General features: G+C 34.8%; 1 protein-coding gene across 2 annotated transcripts; it reads left to right on the top strand.

Moving 5' to 3' along the window:
- Window positions 1–550: 550 nt before the first annotated feature.
- On the top strand, window positions 551–7,283 carry DYDC1 (DPY30 domain containing 1). Of its 2 annotated transcripts, none has more exons than XM_026855215.1 (5): window positions 551–806; window positions 906–1,025; window positions 2,753–2,833; window positions 3,761–3,853; window positions 5,597–7,283. In XM_026855215.1, exons 1-5 carry the CDS (start codon window positions 660–662, stop codon window positions 5,687–5,689), a joined length of 534 nt encoding a protein of 177 aa, XP_026711016.1. In that variant the 5' UTR covers window positions 551–659; the 3' UTR covers window positions 5,690–7,283. The 2 variants fall into 2 exon arrangements, with proteins under 2 accessions (XP_026711016.1, XP_026711017.1); XM_026855216.1 differs by lacking the exon at window positions 5,597–7,283 and adding an exon at window positions 5,359–5,378 and having other exon boundaries at window positions 553–806.
- The last annotated feature ends 14,070 nt before the right edge of the window (window positions 7,284–21,353 follow it).

The following is a 21,353-nucleotide window of genomic DNA, read 5'->3' as shown; positions in this document are numbered from 1 at the left end:
CCAGGCGCCGTCCCGGGCCGGGGGTCCGCTGCCGCCTCCAGGCTGCGGCTGCGCGAGGCGGACTCGGTCCCCTCCCTTGACAGCAACCGCAGCGGGTTTCAGCATTGCAGACAGCAGGTTTCAGCTGTGTTATGTATTTGCTGGCACAGGGACAGTAAAACCTTGTGTGTGCACAGAGATTCGTGTCTTTCGTAATCGTACACAGTGGTTGCTTCAAGCCCTGGCCTTGCATACGTTATCCTAAACATAGCTTTGTTTGTTCAAACTAATCTACCCTTAATCATTCACAGACCTACTTTGCAGTTCTTCCAATATCTGTATAGAAGTTTTCAATAGCCTGTTGTTGTTTTGAGCTTTTTTTTGCTATTATGCTGATTTAGAATTACTGGCATATTTCCAAGCAGTTTCTGAATTATATGTGCCTAAATAGTAAGTGGTGTTTTGAGCATTTTTTCTTCAGTGCTTGGTATAACTGATCTATCACTGGAGCTTTTATCAAAGAACTAAACCAATATTAAGTAACTTTATTCATTGCCAGCTTAATAAAAGGAGTAATGACATAGTAAGTGTTTGGTGCCTGAGGCAATAATTCTTAAAAACCCGAATTTAATTTTGACATTGATGGCTAATATCTGTTTGTTTGTTGTTAGTAGATGTGAATGGAGTCTCGGTATCTGAAGAGATGCCTGGGAAATTGCTTGAAGAAGGGACTGGCAGAGGTTGTGGAGCATCGGCCAGCAGATCCAATAGAGTATCTGTCACATTGGATTTACAATTACAGAATGATCTTAGATGAAGAAAAAAAGGTGGATCCATCTTAGGCAAAAAAAAATTAATTACAATATAATTGATGCTATTTAATGTCTCTAATTTTGTTAATTGATTCTGTGTTACCTCTGAAATAGAGAATGTTGGAGAGGATTGAGCTGGAACAAGAACAGGAGGTGGCCCTGGTAGAACTTGAAATGTTAAGAAAAATTAAGGAAGAGCTAATGATCCAGCAGAAACTTGAAGAACAGCGTCAGGTTAGTAATACTTAACAGATAATTATACATAGGATGTGAAGCTGTGGCATCCTGTGGCTCTCTGTATACTTCTAATATCTGTATAATGATTTTGGTAGAAGGTAACATAATAACTGAAATGATTAGTCAGCACATGGGAAGGAAAATTATGTACCATATGGTAAACTGTTGTAAATAAAATAAAGTAGCCTAAGGTAAAAAGCAACCAATTTAAGACTTCCAGGAGAAGTAACTTAAAATGTAGATTATTTTCTGTATTTAATTATGAACAAGAGCTAGTGCAAGTAAATCTTGAAATCATTGCAAAAATTTTTGACAGGCCTGCTAGGAGGCCTGGGAGTAATAACTGATCATTGTCTCAAGCTACTTCAGTGTAAGATCAGTAATGCCAAAAAATGTAATGAGAACAATAATATACAATTATTGAAATCTGAAAATGGTTGGGAATCAGTGAACAAAGGTTGCTTTTTTAAGCTCTGTGTATAGCCTGATCCAGTAAGGTGCCGTTTTCTTTCTTTAGCTACCTGAGCATTCTTTGGCAGAAGGCAATTTGAATCCTATACTGTATGGACTTTAAGCATGAGAAATAAAGATAAGATCTGTGTTTCAAGCTCTTCCTTATAAAGGAGTCATATGAGTTTGACCACATGTGTAAGAACTCCAGTGTTGCTGTAGTAATATTGATAGTATCTAGCTGTATTTTTTACATGGCTGATTTTCATGATGTTAAAATCAAAAGTGTAATTTTAAATCTATGCTGATCTTGTTAAGTCCAGTCCTAGTGTAAGATGCATTTGTTCTATTTCACTTGTACTTTTAAATTTGGGATTTACTAATTTGCAGACCAAAAGTTGCGTGCTTAAGTATTTAATTATTTAAATTGATTAATTATGATCAATATGATTAAGTGATTTAATAATCTAAAATAGTAAATGAAAACAAGAATATGTTTGTGTCTAGAGATAATTCACAGAGATTAAATAAATTATTTCATGTAAACTATGGGAAGGATGTTGAATAATACATTAGTCACATTTTTAACCTAACTCACAGTTTTGGCTATAGTCACATACTCGGGCATGTTGTGATTATAGGTACCAAAAAGGAAAGTGAAAACTAGTTACTACAATATGACCATATTTGTAGTAACTGCTCAGAAAATGCTACAGCAAACATATTATCTAGGCCCTGGTGTGGCTGAATGTGAACGCTTAGATTTTGCAGTTTCTGAAGTTTTGATGCAATAGGATTTAGGCTCGCAAAGAATAAGCACTTTGTATTAGATATTTCCAATTGGAAATATTAAAGGTTGCTGATGAAGATTAATATTAATGACATTTTCTATAGGTTTGATTCTATATGGATTCATCTGTCTCTGCTAGATACTATACAAAGGGTTTAATCTAAAGTATAGGAGATAATGAATACAGACTGATAAAGAGTATGCGGAATGAGACAATGTCTTAAGTGTGTACACTAACTTCAGCTGTGTTTCTTCTTCCTCTTGGTAGTAAAGCCTTTCTATCCATGCAAGTCTAAAACCTGTGAAAATGTTGAGTCAGGTGATAGTGAAAAGGCTTTATGTTATTAACATTGCAGTTATGTTTTATGCTTCCTTTTTTATTTCATTTAAAATTTCCATCATGAAATACATTGTAAGCAATGGAGGGGGAAGATGGATATGTATTTTTTTCCTTCTAATTTGTCCTTTCTTAAACTGTCTGCAGAGTCCGTTGGAGCAGGAACGTCAGGAGCTGGAACTGCAGAATGAAGAAGACTTAATACTGTTGCAGCAGAAAGATCAAGAGGTGTAAGAGAAAGCTTAGTCAGTGGTTTGAAAATACTGTTAATCAGGTGTTTTTTCCAGATGCAGACACTAAAACTGAAACACAAGGCAGAGGCCCATGGGTGTTGAACTAACCCATAAATTAAAAAAAAAAAGTGAAAACGTGGGGAGAATGTTTTTAACATCTTGCTTCCAGTCTGGGTTTTGTACTTGATTTTTGGTCTGTTCTGTTAGGTTTTTTTAGTTTATATTCAGAACAGAGGATAAATTTGTTAAGAAATTAAGCATAACTTCAGCTTACTTGATGCGTTCACATTCCTTGATGTTATTTATGAGAAAGCATTATAACTTAAGCATGTCTAATTTAAGTGTCTATTTTACAGTATGTCAGTGCAAATTCCATTTGCTGTACCTGGAAGAACTGTGGTTTGTAAATGGGATGCCTCTTGATTCTCCTGGTTCACAGGAATTTATATTAACAGAAGAGTGTGTATACAGGTGTCTGTGTAAACGTATGGTCTTTTAATGCTATTTCAGTAAAAACACACTGATAATTGCCATGTTTATGTTGATAAAACTTTAAAATGTCACTATCTCTTAAATTTATTTTGAGCATGTCATGTTTTAGAGATACGTTTGTTCTTAGAGCACTGTTAAAATACTGACAGAACATAACTGTATAAAGATGACAGTATGAAAGTGACAAAAAAAAAAGAGTATGTAGAAATTTAAACCAAAATTCCTGTGGTTTTAAAAAAACTGAAGAAAGTAGACTTAACAAGCATAGAAAGACCATATTCACACACTAACACATTTGTCTATCACACATCCAAAGTATTCTCTTTGTATAAATACATAATGTCATTTTAGCACATCTAAAATATTCTCCATAGGTAATTACTCATGTCATGGAATACTTTTAACTGAAAACTGGTTTTCATTACCATAGGGAAATGAAAAGATGATAGCTGAACTTACAGATAGTCCTGGAGCTCCTAAATTGACCAGAGTTGAGGAGCTCAATGGGAATGGCCAGTGTGAGGTAAGTGTTTAGAAAGAACAGGGGAGATAAGTGATTGATTCTTACAGATTTGCTTTTCTATCCTGACATACGAAAGGTTAAAACTATTGCAGTCAAGAGTGTGCCATTTCTCTCCTATGGTTTCAAGGGATGATATTTTGGCCACAACCTCCAGACTACCCATAGCCTGTTCTCTGGTACAAGTTAAAGCCATTCTAAAGACTGGGTGGTGGTGGCTGACTAAATCCTCAAGATATAAGATGCCCTTTTGTATTCAGATATGTTATGAATGGGAAGTATTAATATTCTTGGAGAGATTATTTAATAATATTTAAGAATATTCACTTCCTTTGCCATGTGAACAGATAGTCATATGCAACATGTACTAAATCACAAAAGATGACTCACCCTTGAGTGATTGAAGATATTTACATTTTTTTCTGATTGATGTGAAGTATATGTTTTGTGCAGCAGAATGCATTCTTGTGCAGAGATATCTAAGCAAACATTTAATATATAACACCAGATATTAAGGACACACAGTGCTCACTAAGGCCAGGACCTGCTAAGAATCAGGTTCTCTGAGCCCTATGCTGACATGAATGTACTGCTTGCAGTACTACAGCTGTGCCTCTGTTGTGATCCTCAGACATCTTCTGTGCCCAGCTTTTAATTAATTTTTTTTTTATTATTATTATTATTATTTTTGTACTTGACAGTCCAGAGAAATAAGAGAACGTGAATCACCTTCATTGATTGTAAGGCATGGCAGTACATTTAACAGATAATGCCAAATCCTGCAAAATCACTCAGCTTTATGAATATTCACTGGTCATAAAGATACTGATATCTGTCTGACCTTTTCCAGTTAGAGTATTCCAAGTGGTGTGACTTGAGATTTTGATATTCTAATTTTAGAACCTCATTTAAAAACCTTTTTCATTTATTAACCTTCTTCTCATTTCTTGTATGAGTAGTGTAATTCTAGCTCAGAATTTATATTGTGATATTAATATGCTTTATGCCTAAGATTACTTTAATAACAGTCTGTTTTATAAGGGTTCTCTAAATATATTTATGAACATACTTATGACTATCCTTAGGGTCAGGTTTTCACAGGTGTTTTTTCCCTAAGGTAAATTAGATGAGTTCTCAAGATCTCATATAGCCCCATTTTTTTATAATTTTCTGATAATTACATATTTTAAACTATTCTAGAGGCTTCTAGAGGCTTGTTGAATTAAACTACAAATTAAGAACAAATCAATAAAATTAATATACATAGACTTGTACTATTGAAACTATACTGCTCTCAGAATCATCATATTTCAGCCAGACCCACTGTATTTTATAATTAAAAGTCTGGTGATAAACTTAATTATTTCACTGAATGGAAGAATACATAATTATCTTGATGAATACCAACTTGTTTCTCATGGGTTTTTTTTCTTTTTTACTGTTTTTTATGTTTTGCAGAGTTTAGTTAATGCTGGCAACTGATAGAATTTCTTTTTTTATTTTTTAATGTGTAACAGATCTCATGGCAGAAACAGAACAAGAAAGTTCCTAACTGATCTGAAAGCAATAAATATATTTTCTACTCATTACTTGCTGGTCCTGAAGTGTAATATCTTAATTTATGTATTTTATATATAAAACTGATTCACATACCTGTTGTTTCAGTTTCTGTGCTTTCTGGGTGTTTGTATAAAGTCTGTTAATTCTGGCATGTGATGTTTCCTTTTTGTTCTTAAACCATTGCAGCTAGCATGTCTGACTCAGAGGAAGAAAACTGTAATTGAAATGCAAGCAGTAAATTTATTTTTTACATACCACCCACTGATTCTTGAAGTGTAACATTAATAATTATAGATATAATTAATGTGTCAAGATTATTTTGGAGTAGAGGCTACAATATGGTAATTTGAACCGATATTAAAAGAATAAAAGATTATTGGAAAAGGATTTTCAAAGAATGTGAATGGTTTCTGGTAGAAAGAGAGAATGCTCTACCGATTAGAAGATGGAGAGAGTTCTACACATCAAAGTAGGTGTAAAAATCAAATCAGATTATTTTACAGTTTACCTGGAAGAGATAAATTGAAGTCTATGTGACTCCATAGACAGATGTACTAAAAGATCTTGTCTGTCTTAGAAATGATGAGGTGGTTTTTGTAACATTAGGTGTTTGCTCTAAGCTTTATAATAAACTTTCTGGTTATTTTGTGATATGAAGTGAGCTGCAAGTGTCTGCATGTCCGTTTCAATTAGTCATGTCTTAAAATGATCTTTTCTGCATTTGTTTTGAATTTGCAAATCAATGAATTACATCTGTGTTGTCTTTACTAAATACCATTACTAGTTCTCAGATCTTCACCTCTAAAAATTTGGAAGAATATTTAGCTTTATCCATATTTATCTATAGAAATAAGTTTTATAAAACCTAAGGCAATCTTTAAGGATTTAAAGAACAAATTTCTGTAATCACTGATATCAGGTTGTCAAGAATGTTCCGTGTCTGTTCATTGTAAATGGAAAAGACAACAAGAAATCCTATGCTTCTTGGCTAAAATGTGCCTTTGCATCTCAGTGTCTTCTAATAATACAGGTTTGTTGGACAATTAACCTTTAAGTCATTGCCAATATTGTATAATGAAACTACTCTTCATTACAAATTCAGTACATAGTGCATTTACTGCATTTCTCAGTTTTGGGATGAAAGATATTTTTGGAATAATTTCACTTCAATTTCTTTATATTATAGCTAGCTTCAAGGGTTTTGTTATCTTTGGCAAACTGTTAAAAATATCTATACACTCAACAGGCAAAGGTCAATCACATAATAAATATTTTTCTGCTCTAAATAACTTGTTCTGTTCATGTAGCTCATACTAGGCATAATCCTATAATTTTTTTAAAAGTAAGCACTAATGATTTCTAGTATAGTAATATATTATGTTTTCTTTAAAAATAATAAAGTATTAAGAAAACTCCTTTTGCCCTCTTTATTGCCATATTGCTTTTTGGATGCTGTTAATTGGCATGTCTTGTATGAACATCTTTAAAATCAAAGGAGAAAAATGTCACTTTCCAGGTATAAACTTAGGAATGTTCGTGTAACTTTTTAGGTAATGAAAAGTGGAACTACTTTTGTGACTAGGTGGTCAGGCTTTGCTACCTACATTTATTCTGCATTGGTATAGGTTGGCAATTTCTATGACTGTCAAAAACCTTTTCTGTGGCATGAATATGCCCTTATGGTTGATAGTCCAGTAAATGATTTTGTCACGCTTTATGATTGTATTTATTAGTAACAGTTAATATAATTTTAAGGATGCATTTTAAGTTACTGATTTCCAGTTATGCCTATTAACACTGTGTGCGCAACAGCCTCTTGTGCCTGTCTCAAAGGAATGGAGTAACTAGGTAGATAGATGGAGTTTCTCTTCTGAACCAGTATGTATAACTGAATCTTGTTATTTAGATTAAAATTTTCAAAAATTGGTAAGTAACTGGTGTTCATTTATGTTCACTGTAAAAACTTCAGCCTTCTTACAGCCTTCATATTTAGTTAGGAAATAAATTCAAGTTATAAGATAGTATTTTAAAACATGCTAGTAAATAATTCTAATTGCTACTTCCAACACATGGCTTTCATTTTCCATCTTTTCATAACATTTCTATCTTTGATTTTGTTATATGTGTTATATCCACTAGAGTACATCCTAAATAAACATACTGGTTGCTCTGTCAGTTACAACCCATGAAAATTACAACTTTGGTCATTTTGTCTCAGCTTATTTTTAACTGTAACTTCTTTCTGATCCAGCAGTTTGTATTCCCTATTATCTTTCTAGATAGGAATTGAATTTTTGGATGGAAACTTTTATCAGAAAATTGCTTAGCAATGGTCAAAATCAAGTGGTAGATTCCACTTTACCTATTTCTTTGCTGTTATATTAGGTACAGAACGCATAAATTGTTTAAATGTTATTTATAGGAATTCCCATTTTTTTCAGGATTTGATGTGCCTAGAATTGGTGCCTTCTTTAGCTTTATAAGAATGCTTATGTTGGTTATGGGACCAGAGGGTAAACAGTTCTTGGCTCAGTACCTTCTTAAGGTGCAAAGCAGCCTGTAGGTAACTTGGAAATGTAGTTCACAACAAAGATGCCTTCTCCTTGGGTGTCTAAGCCTGGAGGGAGATTAAAATAATCTGTGCAGTTTCCTTCTGAACTTTAACCTTCTTTGGAGTGTAGCCAGCTAAAGCTAAAGCCTGGAACAGAAAGAGAACAGAGGAGAAGATTCTATTTTATTGTTACTGCATGTGATGTGATTTCAGAAGTGTTAATACAGTTTAACTTCTGCATAAAATCTTAAGTTGTATATTGAAAAATACGCAATTCCCTTTGAATATATTTTTGTGGAATTAAGACGATGGAGTTCAGAGGCAGATGATGGAAAATACTGCTGAAAATAAAATGCTAAATACTGACAGAAGATTTACGAATCTGTGATTTTTCCTTTCTTCAGAATAGGAGCAGACTTATTTAGGCCGCTATCAGACCCCATGTACAGATCCTCCAAAGAACGTGCTGATAGTAATGTGTCCATTCACAGCTGTTCTCATACCAGCAATACTGGAGCATAAGGATGAAAACAGATATGAAGCCCAGAATAGGACAAAATGAATCGGATTAACCCTCAGTCTGCTCACAGAGGTGGGAACTTGGCTCTGCAATGTGAGCTTTTCTCCTACAAGGAGACATATATGCTGCAGCAAGCATGTTTTAATGGTACATTTTAACAGAACAGGCTTTATTAAGTCTGCTGTCCCCTTTCTAATGATGGGTGATTTTCCTTCAAAGTCTAAAGGAACTAATTTATCTTTTTGTAAGCAAGAGCTTTATACAGTAGTTTGGTAATGAGTCAGATGAATTAATCTAGATTAAATTGAATTGCTCTGAACTTTGCTAATACAGTTGACTCATATTTGAAGTCAGCTATTAATTGCTTTACTTTTGTGATGTTTTTCCTGTACTTAGGTTAGATAAAGAACAGTGTTGTCTAATGACTACAGCTAGAAAAGAGGGTCTAAACCTGTTGTTGGCTCATAAGGACTGAATTACTTGTTAAAGTATTTTAACAGTACATTTGTTTGTTGTTTTTGTTTGTTTTCTGACATGACCGTTATAAACCCTCATGCAGTCTTTGTGCTTTATACTTGTGTATTTGTTTCAATTCATATGATGGAAAAAGCTATACTATTATAAGCATTTTGTATAGGTATCATTAGGCTAACAGTAGTGGGAGAAAGGCAAGGTAGAGGAACATGACATTTAATCAAGCTATCACAGTGTAGCAAACTTTTTAAGAAGCAGAAGACTGATTCACAGAATTTGAGAGCTTTCAGATGTATATCAAACTTGAATGCTGTGGGTTTTGTGTATTGACCTGCATCTTGTAGAATCATTATAAACCAAAATCAGTGTTTAACTTAGAGATCAGAATTGTTGTCACTTAGACTAGTATTTTTTATTATTTGAAATAAGTTATTCTAGAAGATGCTACTAGCAGCTGTGTGGAGATGCTGAGTGCTTCCATTTTATTGTAGGGCAACCAAAATCAATGGCCATTTTGAAAAAAAAATGAGATGACCAATTCCTTAGGTTAGTCTTTTGACTATGTGAACATGAGCTAATTGAGGGGGAAGTAAAAAAAAAAAAAAAAAAAGTTATTATATGAAGCCATTTTGTGTACTAATACCAAGCATGTTTGTATTATCACCTGAAAATAAATCCAAAGGCAAATGGTCAAGTAATGTAATAAGTAGAGAAGGTTGCCTTTTTCTTCTTGTTGATTAATCTTATTTTGAGTTATTATCCATCACAAAGGCTACATGTATTGATGTCTCTACTGACACAGAAATATATATTTCACTAAAAATCAAAACTCTTCCCTATTATTTTGCATCTGGCATAATTTAAAATTTCAATGTACTTAAGTGGTGATATGAAGCTTGGATTTGATTTTAAAAAAAAAAACAAAACCAAAACGTTGATATTTAGGAGTATCCTACCAAAGTTATCTAAATAATCTTACCTCACTAAGGAGCATTTAGAAGGTTTAGGAATCTTTTAACAAAATCCCCAAGGAGCTTTTGCCACTTTGTGTATGTAGTCATCTATGTATCTCAATACAAGTTGCTATTATTAAAGAGATATATTTTTTTTTTTCCCCATAATCTTGGGAAAGTGTGAAAAATACATTATCTTTGTTTGATGCAAGAATCCCCTTGGTGTTTGAGTTCAGCAAATTGTTTTCTGGATGAAATAAATTATTTTCCTCAGTAGTTCTTCTGTAATTTAGATACAGTCTAGCAGATTCCAGGTAAAGAAGTTAGCTTTTTCTGTGGGAGGAGGGGGAAGAAGTATGTCTGAACTTGATAATTACCTCGGTTAGTCTGTTTTTCTTAATGAACCGAATCATATTTTCAGCTCCAATAAAGCTGTATGCTGTTTTGTTTCTGGAAAAAAAAATGAAGCAAAGCTTTTTTTGGTGCACTGAGGATGTAGTCTTCCAAGGATCTCAATTTTGTTCTCATTGAAGTTGCAGAAAAATGTGTGGTTGAAATCGTAAGAGGATTGAGTTCTCTACTAACATGAGCATGACTTCTACCTCCAAAAAGCCATCTCTTATTTGTTAAACTTTTAATATACTTAATATTAAAACATGAGAGAATTGACTGACTCAGACTACATACAAGGAAAGATAACTGCAGAAGTTAAAAGAGATAAATTGTTATGGGGAGAGTGGGAGAGAGGAAACACTCATAATAAGTCATTCTCATTGCAGCAAAGGGATACTGCAGCTCCCCTTTGCTCAGTTTCAAGCCACATTCCTGGGAGTGTGTTTTGTTTCTCCAATCATTCCACTTCATTTCTGCTCCACCTCCTGAATGCACTTTCTTCCAGAAATGACTGGCTGCATGCAAACACGCCTGTATTTGGTTCATTATTATCTTAAGCAATTGCGGTTTTGCCACTGATGTGTTTAGTAGATAAGTTTAAAAAAAATGTTATTTATTTAGCTGATAATTGTAACCCTGGAAACAGAATCTGTTGTTTGTTTCATTGTAAACCTAGCTGCACTGAAAAGTTACCCTTAGGCACTGACAGCTGAAAACTTCTAGGGCTAGGACTGCTGTGAAGTTCTGAGACAGCTGTTCTTCAACATTTTTTTTTTAGTGGGAATATATATCTAAGTGGAACGCATACTAAAAAATGCACCACGATTTTGTTTCTTACTTGGACTTGAGTTGTTGCCACATTTGCTTGTATTTTCAAACTATTTAGTCAGGCTTCTTGCAAAAACTGTGATCAATCATCCCTCTGAAACACTATTTTCTTAATAGATCATGTTTTTATAGCCCCTGATCTCTTAATATCTTTAAGATAAATTTTTTCAACACTGCTCAGACATAGACCATTGTTAACTCAAAACACATATGCCCCTTACTCTTCTTATGTGACTTTTAAAACTTTTTTAAAAAACCCTATCGCTTAGAAACTCAACATAGTTACATGATGTATGTATGAATCTATCTTAGAATTTGTTCAAGCTTTGCTTGGCACAAAAAATCAGAAGAATAGAGCCAGACCTATACATTTCTATATACTTGGCCCGACTCTTGACACAGAGTACTGTAAAGGCAGGTTTCCTTTTTCTTTTTTTTTCCCCCCAACAGTTTCTTCAAATGCCTCTCCAGCAGATCCAACTTTCTCATATTTTGTGACTACAAGAAAATTGCCACTTGTATGTGTGGTAAGCTCATGCAGCTGGGAGCAATACATCAGTATTCTTTTTCATACTTTAAATCAAAGGACCATCTAACCTTTAAAAAAAAGGTCCATTGACTGTATTTCGCTTTATTAGAATAAGTATATTCTGAGTATCAAATTAAAAAAAAATTACTGCTTACAGTATTTCAGTGTTATAAACACTGCAAAAATTAAACCCACAGCTTTGAATATGTTCAAATATTTGTGAATTCAAAGTCTGGAAGTGAATTTTGTATTCTAGTCTTCTGTCTGTACAGAGAATATTTTAGTTTCTAATGAGATCAGGTCTGTGCTTACTGAACTTACTGGCAGGACTCCCATTTGAGTCCTGGTAAAAATATTCATGGCAGCTGCGTGGGAATATCTGTGTGTGTCTTAAAAATAATTATGCATTAAAATCACTTTGCTGACCTTGCTTCTAAAGACTTACAGAATCCTGGTGACCTATTTTATGGTATTGTAGAGGTGGAGAGCTAACAAAATAGAACTGATCACCCAAAATCTCCAAATGCCTTGTTCTCTGACTGTTGCTGTTGGGATGCTAAGCCACTGGTAGCAGCTGGGAAGTGGTTAATAAACTACAGTGTAGACTTACCATTACTTTTCTCATTGGCCAAGATTTCTGAAGACACAGAAATGAGGCTGTCTTAGAGGAGTTGATTTATGATAGGTGCCAATTTCAATACTAGTTTTCAAAAGCAGAAACTGTGATCTTAAACTTCACTGTCTATACCTTCTAATGCATATGGGTCAAATACTTTTTAGAATTGATAGGAGAAGTTGATAGGTTTTGGTTGTGGCAGGTCTGCTCTGTTATCTGTTTTCTGCTTGACTTCATAACTAACTGTTGAGAGACCAAAGGTAACACTAGTGTTTAGTTACAGGGAACGTAGATTGTGAAGATAAGAAAGGAGCAGTAGCAGGAACCTTGGGAGCTGTCAACCTCAGAAACAGGAAACAATCCTCTGCCTAGGAAATGGAATCAATGATTGGTATGAATTTAGGAAATTAAGGGATTCCTGAAATCCATTAGTAGGAAAAAAACAAAAGAGGGTAAAAGAACCAAATTATGAGAAAGTATTGTAGTGGAAGAAGAATGAGATATACCCTAAGAGCAGCTCTTGCACTTGTTTAGCTGTGGCTACCTGTGGGTAGCCTATGTACCCATGTAGGGTGGTATTTAGGATGGTGAAGAGAATAGTTGGCAGTTATGTCCTTCTTCCCTGCCTAGTTGAGCTGTAGGCCTCAGTTTCCCTTTACAGGACTAAAACTGGGTCTGCTTCCTTGAGATCTAGTGCTGTTCATCCATGCTTTGCATTGCAGAAATGAAGAAATTATTGATCTTAATCCTTAAGAACCAAATCTTGATTTTTATGGTCTTGATTCACCTTAGAAATGCTGACACCAGATCATATTTTAGGAGGGTTTTGTTAGTTTCAGTCCTTTTTGCATGTTTCAGTAAAACAGGTAAGGTGTGACATTCTTGGTCCTGACATTTCTCTGCTAAAAGTGTTCTTGTTGCTAAAGGCCAAAACAAGATCATTGTACCTCACAGGTCCCACTTTAGTTCTTAGCTAGACCTAGTGCCATTTGGCAGAAGGGTAAAAATTTGCCCTCACAGAAAAGACAAAGTTGTTATACATCTACTTCTAGCGGAAGTGCCTGGGTTGGTTCAGCATTCTTTAGTGGTGCTCTGTTTTCCAATAGTGAGCAAGTAGGCTGTCAGTCACAAAGAACATGGGGAGTAAGAAACCACTAGGTGCATACATCTTTATTACTAATAATTTTGGAAGGATCATTAAAAGATTATCTTTTTTCTATCTTTAAACTTTGATAATCCTGCATGTGTCTTCCAAAAAATTGCTTTTTAAAGGGGTATTAGTTGCATTTCACTCTCATGATAAGCATTCTGTTGGAAAAACAATGGCATAGATAACATGACTTAGTTGTGCACTTATCCCAGTATATGAAAGTTTATAACAATAATTTTAACAAGCTCCATGATACTATCTTGAAAGTTTAGAGCCCAATTATTCTAAGCACCTTCATCTATCTCATTTCAAGGTATCATCACAATTAGGTGCTTTCAAGCATGCTGTGATGTTAAAATACTTGTTTAGAGATGGAGAAATTCCTTACACTGTAGAAAAATTATGTGGAAAAAAAAAATATATATATATATTTATGCATATGAAAATAATGTTTGATGAGACCTCTTACCCTTTTGTTTCTTTCTAGTTGGTTATCAATCAATTTTTAGCATAATTATTTTAATAATTTTTGAAAAGTAAAGTCAAACCAAAGGTCTTGGGGAGGAGGGACATAGTAATAACCTGCACTGCACATCTTGTGAGTTTTTAGAGACATTCCCCAGAGTTTCCTCTGGACACAAAGTTTCAAAACTAAATAAAAAAAATTGTAAGGCAGCATTTCTGGAATGCTATTTAAAATGTCAGTAGCACACAATAATAGTTGTTGGGGTCTTATTTGCCTTGGCTTAAGAAACTAAATTTATTTACAAATCTGGAAAAAATCCTAAGACTTTTAGTTTGTTTCAGGAAAGAGGACTTAGGGGGGGAGGGGGGACAAGTATAATGAAACTGTGAGATTGCAACTGTGTCTATAAGCCTGAAGATCTTCTGGTGAGATTGACATTTTCCATTCTGTATTCCATCTATGAATGGGAATCTGTAGAAATGTTGTGTGTTCTGGTTACTGTATCCATTTTTCTCTAGAACCGTTTATATACTTGTGCTGGTTGATGCTACATACCCTTAATCTGTTATCTAATGTCCCTTGTTTAGACAGATATTTAAGAATATTTTTGGCTGTGTTTCAGACTTTTTTATCTGAAACTGCCTAAATGACTAGCTGCAGTGAAATCTTTCAGACATAGATGAAAGGTTATGATGCTTGCTGTTTGCTAATATATTTGCCCAGGTGAAGTATGTGAAATTGTTACTTGAATGGCAACCTTCCCTGGCTGAACCAACAGTGGTAACAAGGTCAGGTTGGGGGATTGCTGAAAGATGTTATCAATCAGCTTATTTAGTTAGCAGTTTCCCACAGACCTCAGAGCACCAGTAGTGTGTTTGAGCTCTGTAGCAATGATAGTGGGAGCATTTCTGAAAAGGCTGTGAATAACCCATGGACAGGAATAATGACTAAAAAAGTTGCTGGATGTGTGTTTTATCTCCAGATAGACATATATAAGCCTAATTCTGGAGCTCACAGTGTTGTGCAGTCATTTTCAGTCATGCAAAATTAATGTAAAATTCTGCTGTGCATCATTTACTAGATTAGTACTGAGTGTGTAAGTAGATGTGTTTGCCTGTATCAAGCAGTTCAAGTATGTAAATATTTTCATAGTGACCATAAAAGAGGTACATCTGCAAATATTGGTTATTGTTTCACATACACTATGCATATAGGATAGATTTATGAAGGTTTTTGATCACTAAATGTTTCAGAAAAGTAATTACAGTCCTACACCACATAAAAGAAAAGTCTCTTCTGGCATTATATATCTAGAAAAAGGTAAAAGTGTCTGAATTTAACCTGATGTTCCTTGTCAGGAAGCCAAAATTTACAAATTCCACAACTGTTCTTGCAGATAGGTTCCTGAAACCTGACTTCACAAACTAGAGTCAATATTTGTTTCAAAGTTCAAAGACCACCTGTACTGTAAACATCAATGAAACACTGAAGCAAAATCTCTTGGGCAATGGCTGTTTAAATGCATCAGTCTGTTTCCTAAGGTACTGAGGAAATCCTAATGGCTTACATAGATACACTAAAAATGTCACAAGACACATGAAAGCAGATCATACAGATCCCAAGTGACTGGAAGACAGCTGAAGCTCTCTGGCCAAATTGTTTTTGAGATCTAGATCTATGGCTGTAATGGGGTTTAGTGTGGACAGGTAACCAGACCTGTCATTAACAGCAAGGAGTCTTAACTATTCCCCCAGAAAGGAGCTGTGGCTGTGTGTGGTCACGCCCCAAGCAATTGAGGATTGTGCTTTGTTACATATCAGATGACAATCATTCCCTAGCTAAACAACTGACCATAGCAACTGGAAAAATCATCCACAAAAAATGCATAGATGGCTTTCTGTGAGGTTAAAGGGTGACCATTTCTGTTTGAAGACTTTTCCATTCCTGTCCAAGGCATAACTTTAACAATGAATGGGTTTATTAGATTTAGCATAATAGCTTATGAGAAAAATGGTGAATCTGTAAGTTACACACTGTTACATTTGCAAATGAAAAACTTTTTGCTGTCTGAGGCAAAGATGGAATAGAGCTCAATTCTTTCTCATCTATGCCCTCATCATTTATGGAGGACCCAGAGAAGTTGTGATTCTGTTGTGGTAGGGCTCCATGTAGGGACATAACACAAACAAATGCTTGTACATTGCTCTGTAGAGCTTATAACTTAAACAGGAAAAACTGCCAAAAACTAAAGGCAGAACTAATTATATACCAGTATGGTTTAATGCTGTTTAAATGAAGCAATACAAAAATTCATTGTAAAGAAAACCTAAAACTTTAACTAAGCTTGCTATTTTTCCACCATTTCTGGCACAACAATGCTAATTTATGAAGACTGATTAGAAAACAGAGACTTTTTTATGTATCATTATTATGCAGGAAACTGGGGTGTCTATCTGTGAGGTGTTAAAAATGCCTGTGTTTGTAAACAGGTGTTTACAGAGCCTTGAGGAATGATCTCAGGGTTGAGACATGAACAGCTAGAAAGTGAATAAACAGAAAATTAAGTTGTATTCAATTCTGCCTAGTGTCCCGGTTTGAGGAAATAATGCTCCCAGTGAAAATTATACCAAGTCGACAACTGACTTTAATGAAAGCAGAATTTAGCCCCCAAAGTAGCTTTAATTATTTCTGAAGCAACTCAAAGTTGCTACTTCATGACATGGCCATGAGCAACCTGTTCAAGCTGGTCCTGCTTTGAGAAGGTTGGACTAGATACCATCCAGCATCAAACATTCTATGATTTAGTGATGTACAGAATAGAGAAGTTGAGGTCAAACAGATGCAAAGAGGACAAGCACATGGGAGAGGAGCAAAATTAATTATTTTCTTTGATATTAGTAATGGAAGAACCTGGAGAGACTTCTTAGGGAGTAGAAGGGAAGGCAGATGGGAGACACAGCAGAGGATCTCTCTGAAGCTGAAGTAGCTGTGGAATAAGTTATATGGAATGTGCACCACGGAACTGCTGTGAGTGGAAAAGGTATCTATTCAAAAGTTATCAGAAAACTAAAAAATGAAAGAGCTGAGTTGCTTATGGTAGTGTGCAGAGGCTGCAGGAGGTCCCACACTCCAGAGATAAAGCAGATATGAAAGAACAAATGCTGGGTGATAAACACCTATTTCAGAATACTATCTTCTTCTACAGTGACAACTGTTTTTTCTGCCTCACAATATTTATTTTATCATGAATGTTTATGAGCCAGTGAAATTCTACACGTACACGAGAGGCCTTGAGCCACTCTTATTTTCAGAGTTCTGAAGCAGGTGGGAGTTCTGTGTTGAGTTCCTGATGTTTGAGCTCTGTTGCTCTGACCAGGCTTGTTATTCTTCATGCAAAAGAAACAAAACCAGATAAACAAATCTTCCTTATGTTAATTTTAAAAACAAAACATCCACCTCCCCCAAACCAAAATGTGCAAGCTAAATCAAGTCTTTTCACCAACAAACCAAAAAGCCCTCAAAGACACCCTTGTGAGGCTTGCATAATTTAGTGCTTATTTCCAGTCAGAAAAAACACAAACTGGAGTCACTTCTTGAAAACACACTATTTATATTAATTACTCGGAGTAAATAGCACAAATGAAACTAGTATTAAAGTTGTTTTCATAAACATCTGGAAAACTTTGATTTCCACAGGCATAAATTAGGAGTAAATTCCTTGCATGATTTAGTAACATGAGAATAAAATAGTAAGATGAGAAATTTAAACTGTTGGCCTATTAAATAGTTAACTTTAGTAAAATAAAATCTGATGATAAAGTTGAGAGAACAAACCAGAAGTATTTAGGAAAATACTTCCCTGTGTGTTATTTGTATGCATGAAGTATTTTTGTATATTGTTAAAGTTAAGTGTGTTAGGGCCCTTTAATGATAATGGAATTGTAGTTTTAAGATACTGTGAAGTGTGACCTCTCTACAATTCAAGTCATTGTCCTTTGCATTTGAAAGTTGTGGTGAGAGAGACAAAATACATAGTTTAAGAAAAGGTTTTCCCATGACCGATTCCATTCATGGAGAAGTTCTTCAGTCTTCTTGACACTATTTCCTCCTCACTCAAAAGAAGTCACCTAAAAGTTACCACGGTGGTGAAACAGTATGAGTGAATGAGCCTAAACCTGCTTCCCGTAAAAACATGATTCTTCTGCAGGTGAAGATGACCAGGTCTTAAGGATACCTACATTCTTCCTTCCCTTTCTGCTGTGATAGAAGTGTTTTATCTGTAAGCTACTAGATCAAACTCATTTTCTCTTTTCTACAGATATCCTTCATCTATGTAGGCTCCATTCTTAGTGGTTTATAATATACATGAGACATCAGTAGAGACAGGTAGTAAGTAAAAGGAAAAAGAAAAAAGAAAGGGAAATGTGTTCTAACCAAAAGGATATAAGCAAGACAAAATGAGGGAAGGGGAGTAGAACAGAAAAGCAGATAAGGATAGGAGAAGATGGACAAGTAAAATGATCTGATGAGAATATGTCATGAGAAGTCTAGGGTCAAGACAATTTATCAGTCATATCTGCCTAGAGAATCAGCGGCATCAATACCAATCATTCATAAAATTATTTTTCTCAGTTAAATCTTGTTCACTTCATTATTTTCAGGACTTTCTCAAGGTTGCAGTAAAACCATGCCTTCTAACAGCTGTTAAGTGTTATATGAACTAGAAGGGGCTAGTTTTGCAGAACTGCTGTGAGTAAAAGCAGCAAAACCATGGGATGGTGCCAAATATCAAGACTCTTGCAGTTAACAGAAAGATTCACATTTCTATTCCAGTGATTGGGATTGATATTATAGACACTATGAATAAATATTTCAAGCAATACAGAAGGACAGTGTTACTTTTACATCATGATTTTCCTGTCTTTAGCCTCATTTCAAAACACAGAAGTCATACTGATTGAGATGATTTTGCCATTAGGTATTTTCTGAGTAAAGGTCACAGAATATAGTTAAAAGATACTTAACACAATGATGGTCAATATATGAGTTATAGATTTGCAGAGAAACTGACTTTCTTAGGGCTCAGTCCCACAAAGCTGTTGAGTATGTCAATAAAGGTAACAGAAAATTTGGAAGCCTCTTACACTGACTTATGAATCATCAGTAAAATGGAATCAGGAAAAATGCTGATATCAATCATTATTTTATTATTATACTCTTTTTTCTTTTTTCACTTTTTTTTTGCATAGGCAGAAGATCTGTACCAAAAAGACATTACGGTAGAGTACTATTTTACTTTCTTACAAATATTTAACAAATCAAATTGTCTGGGAAGAGAAGCCAAATTAAACATTACCTAACCCTACAGTGGTCACAGATGTCCTAGAAGAGAACGTGCTGAGATGCTTCATGGCCGTAAAGCAAATGTGTTGTTCTTGATAGTAAAACCACAACTAGAAGCAGTTCAGACGGGAGTTTTTACACAAGTGATGTGAAATGCAGCTGTGCAGCATATCTAGAATACTATTACCAGAGAGATTCTTTGAGAGCATGGTGACCCTTCAAAGGTCTCAAACAATAATTCATTTAACCATCCAGAAGTGAGTCCAAAAAAGGAACTGTAGAAGCAAAAGAAACAGCGGGCCTGCAAACTCCTTACTCATGTATGTCAAATTACTTTCAATCTTCAGCGTTTAAGAGCTTATAATTTTTTATTTTTATATGGGATAAGAGGATTATGTGAGAGGTCTATTTCCTCATTCCGCTTAAGTGTTACCTTAAAAACAAGAATGCTGATACCCAAACTACAATTTCTGTCCTTAAGTGACATTGAAAAGCAAGAAAAAGCAAAACCAGAAGCAAGAGAGAGTGGAACTCACAGACTGACAATATTCGATGTTGTCTGCTTTTGCTGGAGGATTGTTTGCAGAATTAGAAAGAAAACTCTTAAATGTACAAAAAGGTTTCTGTCAGATATGTTTCATCCCTTCCCATCATGCCTTTCTGTGCTTTCACAGAGAAAAAAAAAAAAAGCATTTAAAAATGAATGCTTATCACAGGTGTTATTTTACTTTAAAAGTTAATATCATTTTTGAGTGTTACCCATTAACTAGGGTTAATATAATTATTTACTCTTTGGTCTTCCATTTTTTACAAATTCTGTTCTCCTAGGTGGTGTTAATGCGTAATTTATTCAGGCTGGGATAGAATCTTTGTGTCAGTGGGGCGATGACAGTTTACTAAGAGAAAGCTGTGCCTTGTAACATATATCTGATGTGTGCATTCTGCATTTTTAAGTGCAACCAGTACTTTTCATTGTGTGAAATTAATTCTGTACAACAGAAACCCAAGAAAATGTCTTTGAAATGAACAATTCCATGTCAATGATAATTAGCGAGGGGCCAATGCTACAGCAGATTACTGACAAACATTCACAGACATTGGTTATTGTTTTCAAGAATGTAGGCAGAAAGTGAAAATTCCAGTAAATTCTTATGTAAATATGTAGTAATACAGAAATTTGAATCCAAGGAGCCATATAAACTGATCTTTTAAAATGATACAGATCAAGGGTTTGAAGTAAACTGTCAGTTTTTAAACTGGTGATAAGGATTTAATTGCTGTCAAAATTACAAGGGCTATAGAACAAGCAGTGTTACTCATTGCAACCCAAGTAACAGGTACAGTTTGAATGATTAAGAGAGTATGATTCAGTGTTCACTGAATTAAAGGGAAATTTTTATTTTGATAGACAAATGATTTGATCTGAGAGTGAGACTAGAATGGTTTCTGTAAAGGAATTAACAAGAATTACATATTTTTGTAATGGTGCATTAGTGCTGGGTATTATCTGGATCCACCCCATGGGTATGTTTACTTGTTTTTTGCATACTAACTTAAAGACACATATACCCACAAAATGCCATCTGTCTTCATACCTGGCATACCATCAGCATAGTCCAGACATGAGCCATCTGACTAGAAGAAATTTTCAGCAGCAGAACTGAGCACTGAGAACTCAGATGTGGCAGCTATTGTATTTCTATTGTATGGAATATAATGAGAATGTGGTACAAAAACAGAATTGAAGGTGGATCTGAATTAATAGAATAGAGGACAGAAGAAAAGAAAAGCAAAGGCTGAAGGGAGATGTCTGCATAAACGAGAAGCGCTCATCATCCTGGATCTTATCAGATGTTTCATCTCTCAAATGTGCATGAAGAATGAATGAAAATGAAAAAAAAAAAAATCAGGAGAGAATTCTACCTTTCAAGAGATGAAAAAGTAAAAGGAGAATACAGTTATATGATGCAGAGCAAACTTCTTCCAGTCTCTCACTAAGAAAGACATGCATTTACAGATTTTTTTTATCTATCCCTGTAAAACCACAACACACATTTGGAAGTACAACATAGATCCCAGGATTAGGGGAGAGACAGACTGAAGAGGCAGGCTGACCTGAA

The sequence above is a fragment of the Athene cunicularia genome (genome assembly GCF_003259725.1).
Source record: "Athene cunicularia isolate RWA chromosome 9 unlocalized genomic scaffold, athCun1 chr9_part1, whole genome shotgun sequence".
NCBI classification, from domain to species: domain Eukaryota; kingdom Metazoa; phylum Chordata; class Aves; order Strigiformes; family Strigidae; genus Athene; species Athene cunicularia.
Note: the sequence above shows the minus strand (reverse complement) of the source record. Positions and strands in the feature narration are given on the sequence as shown.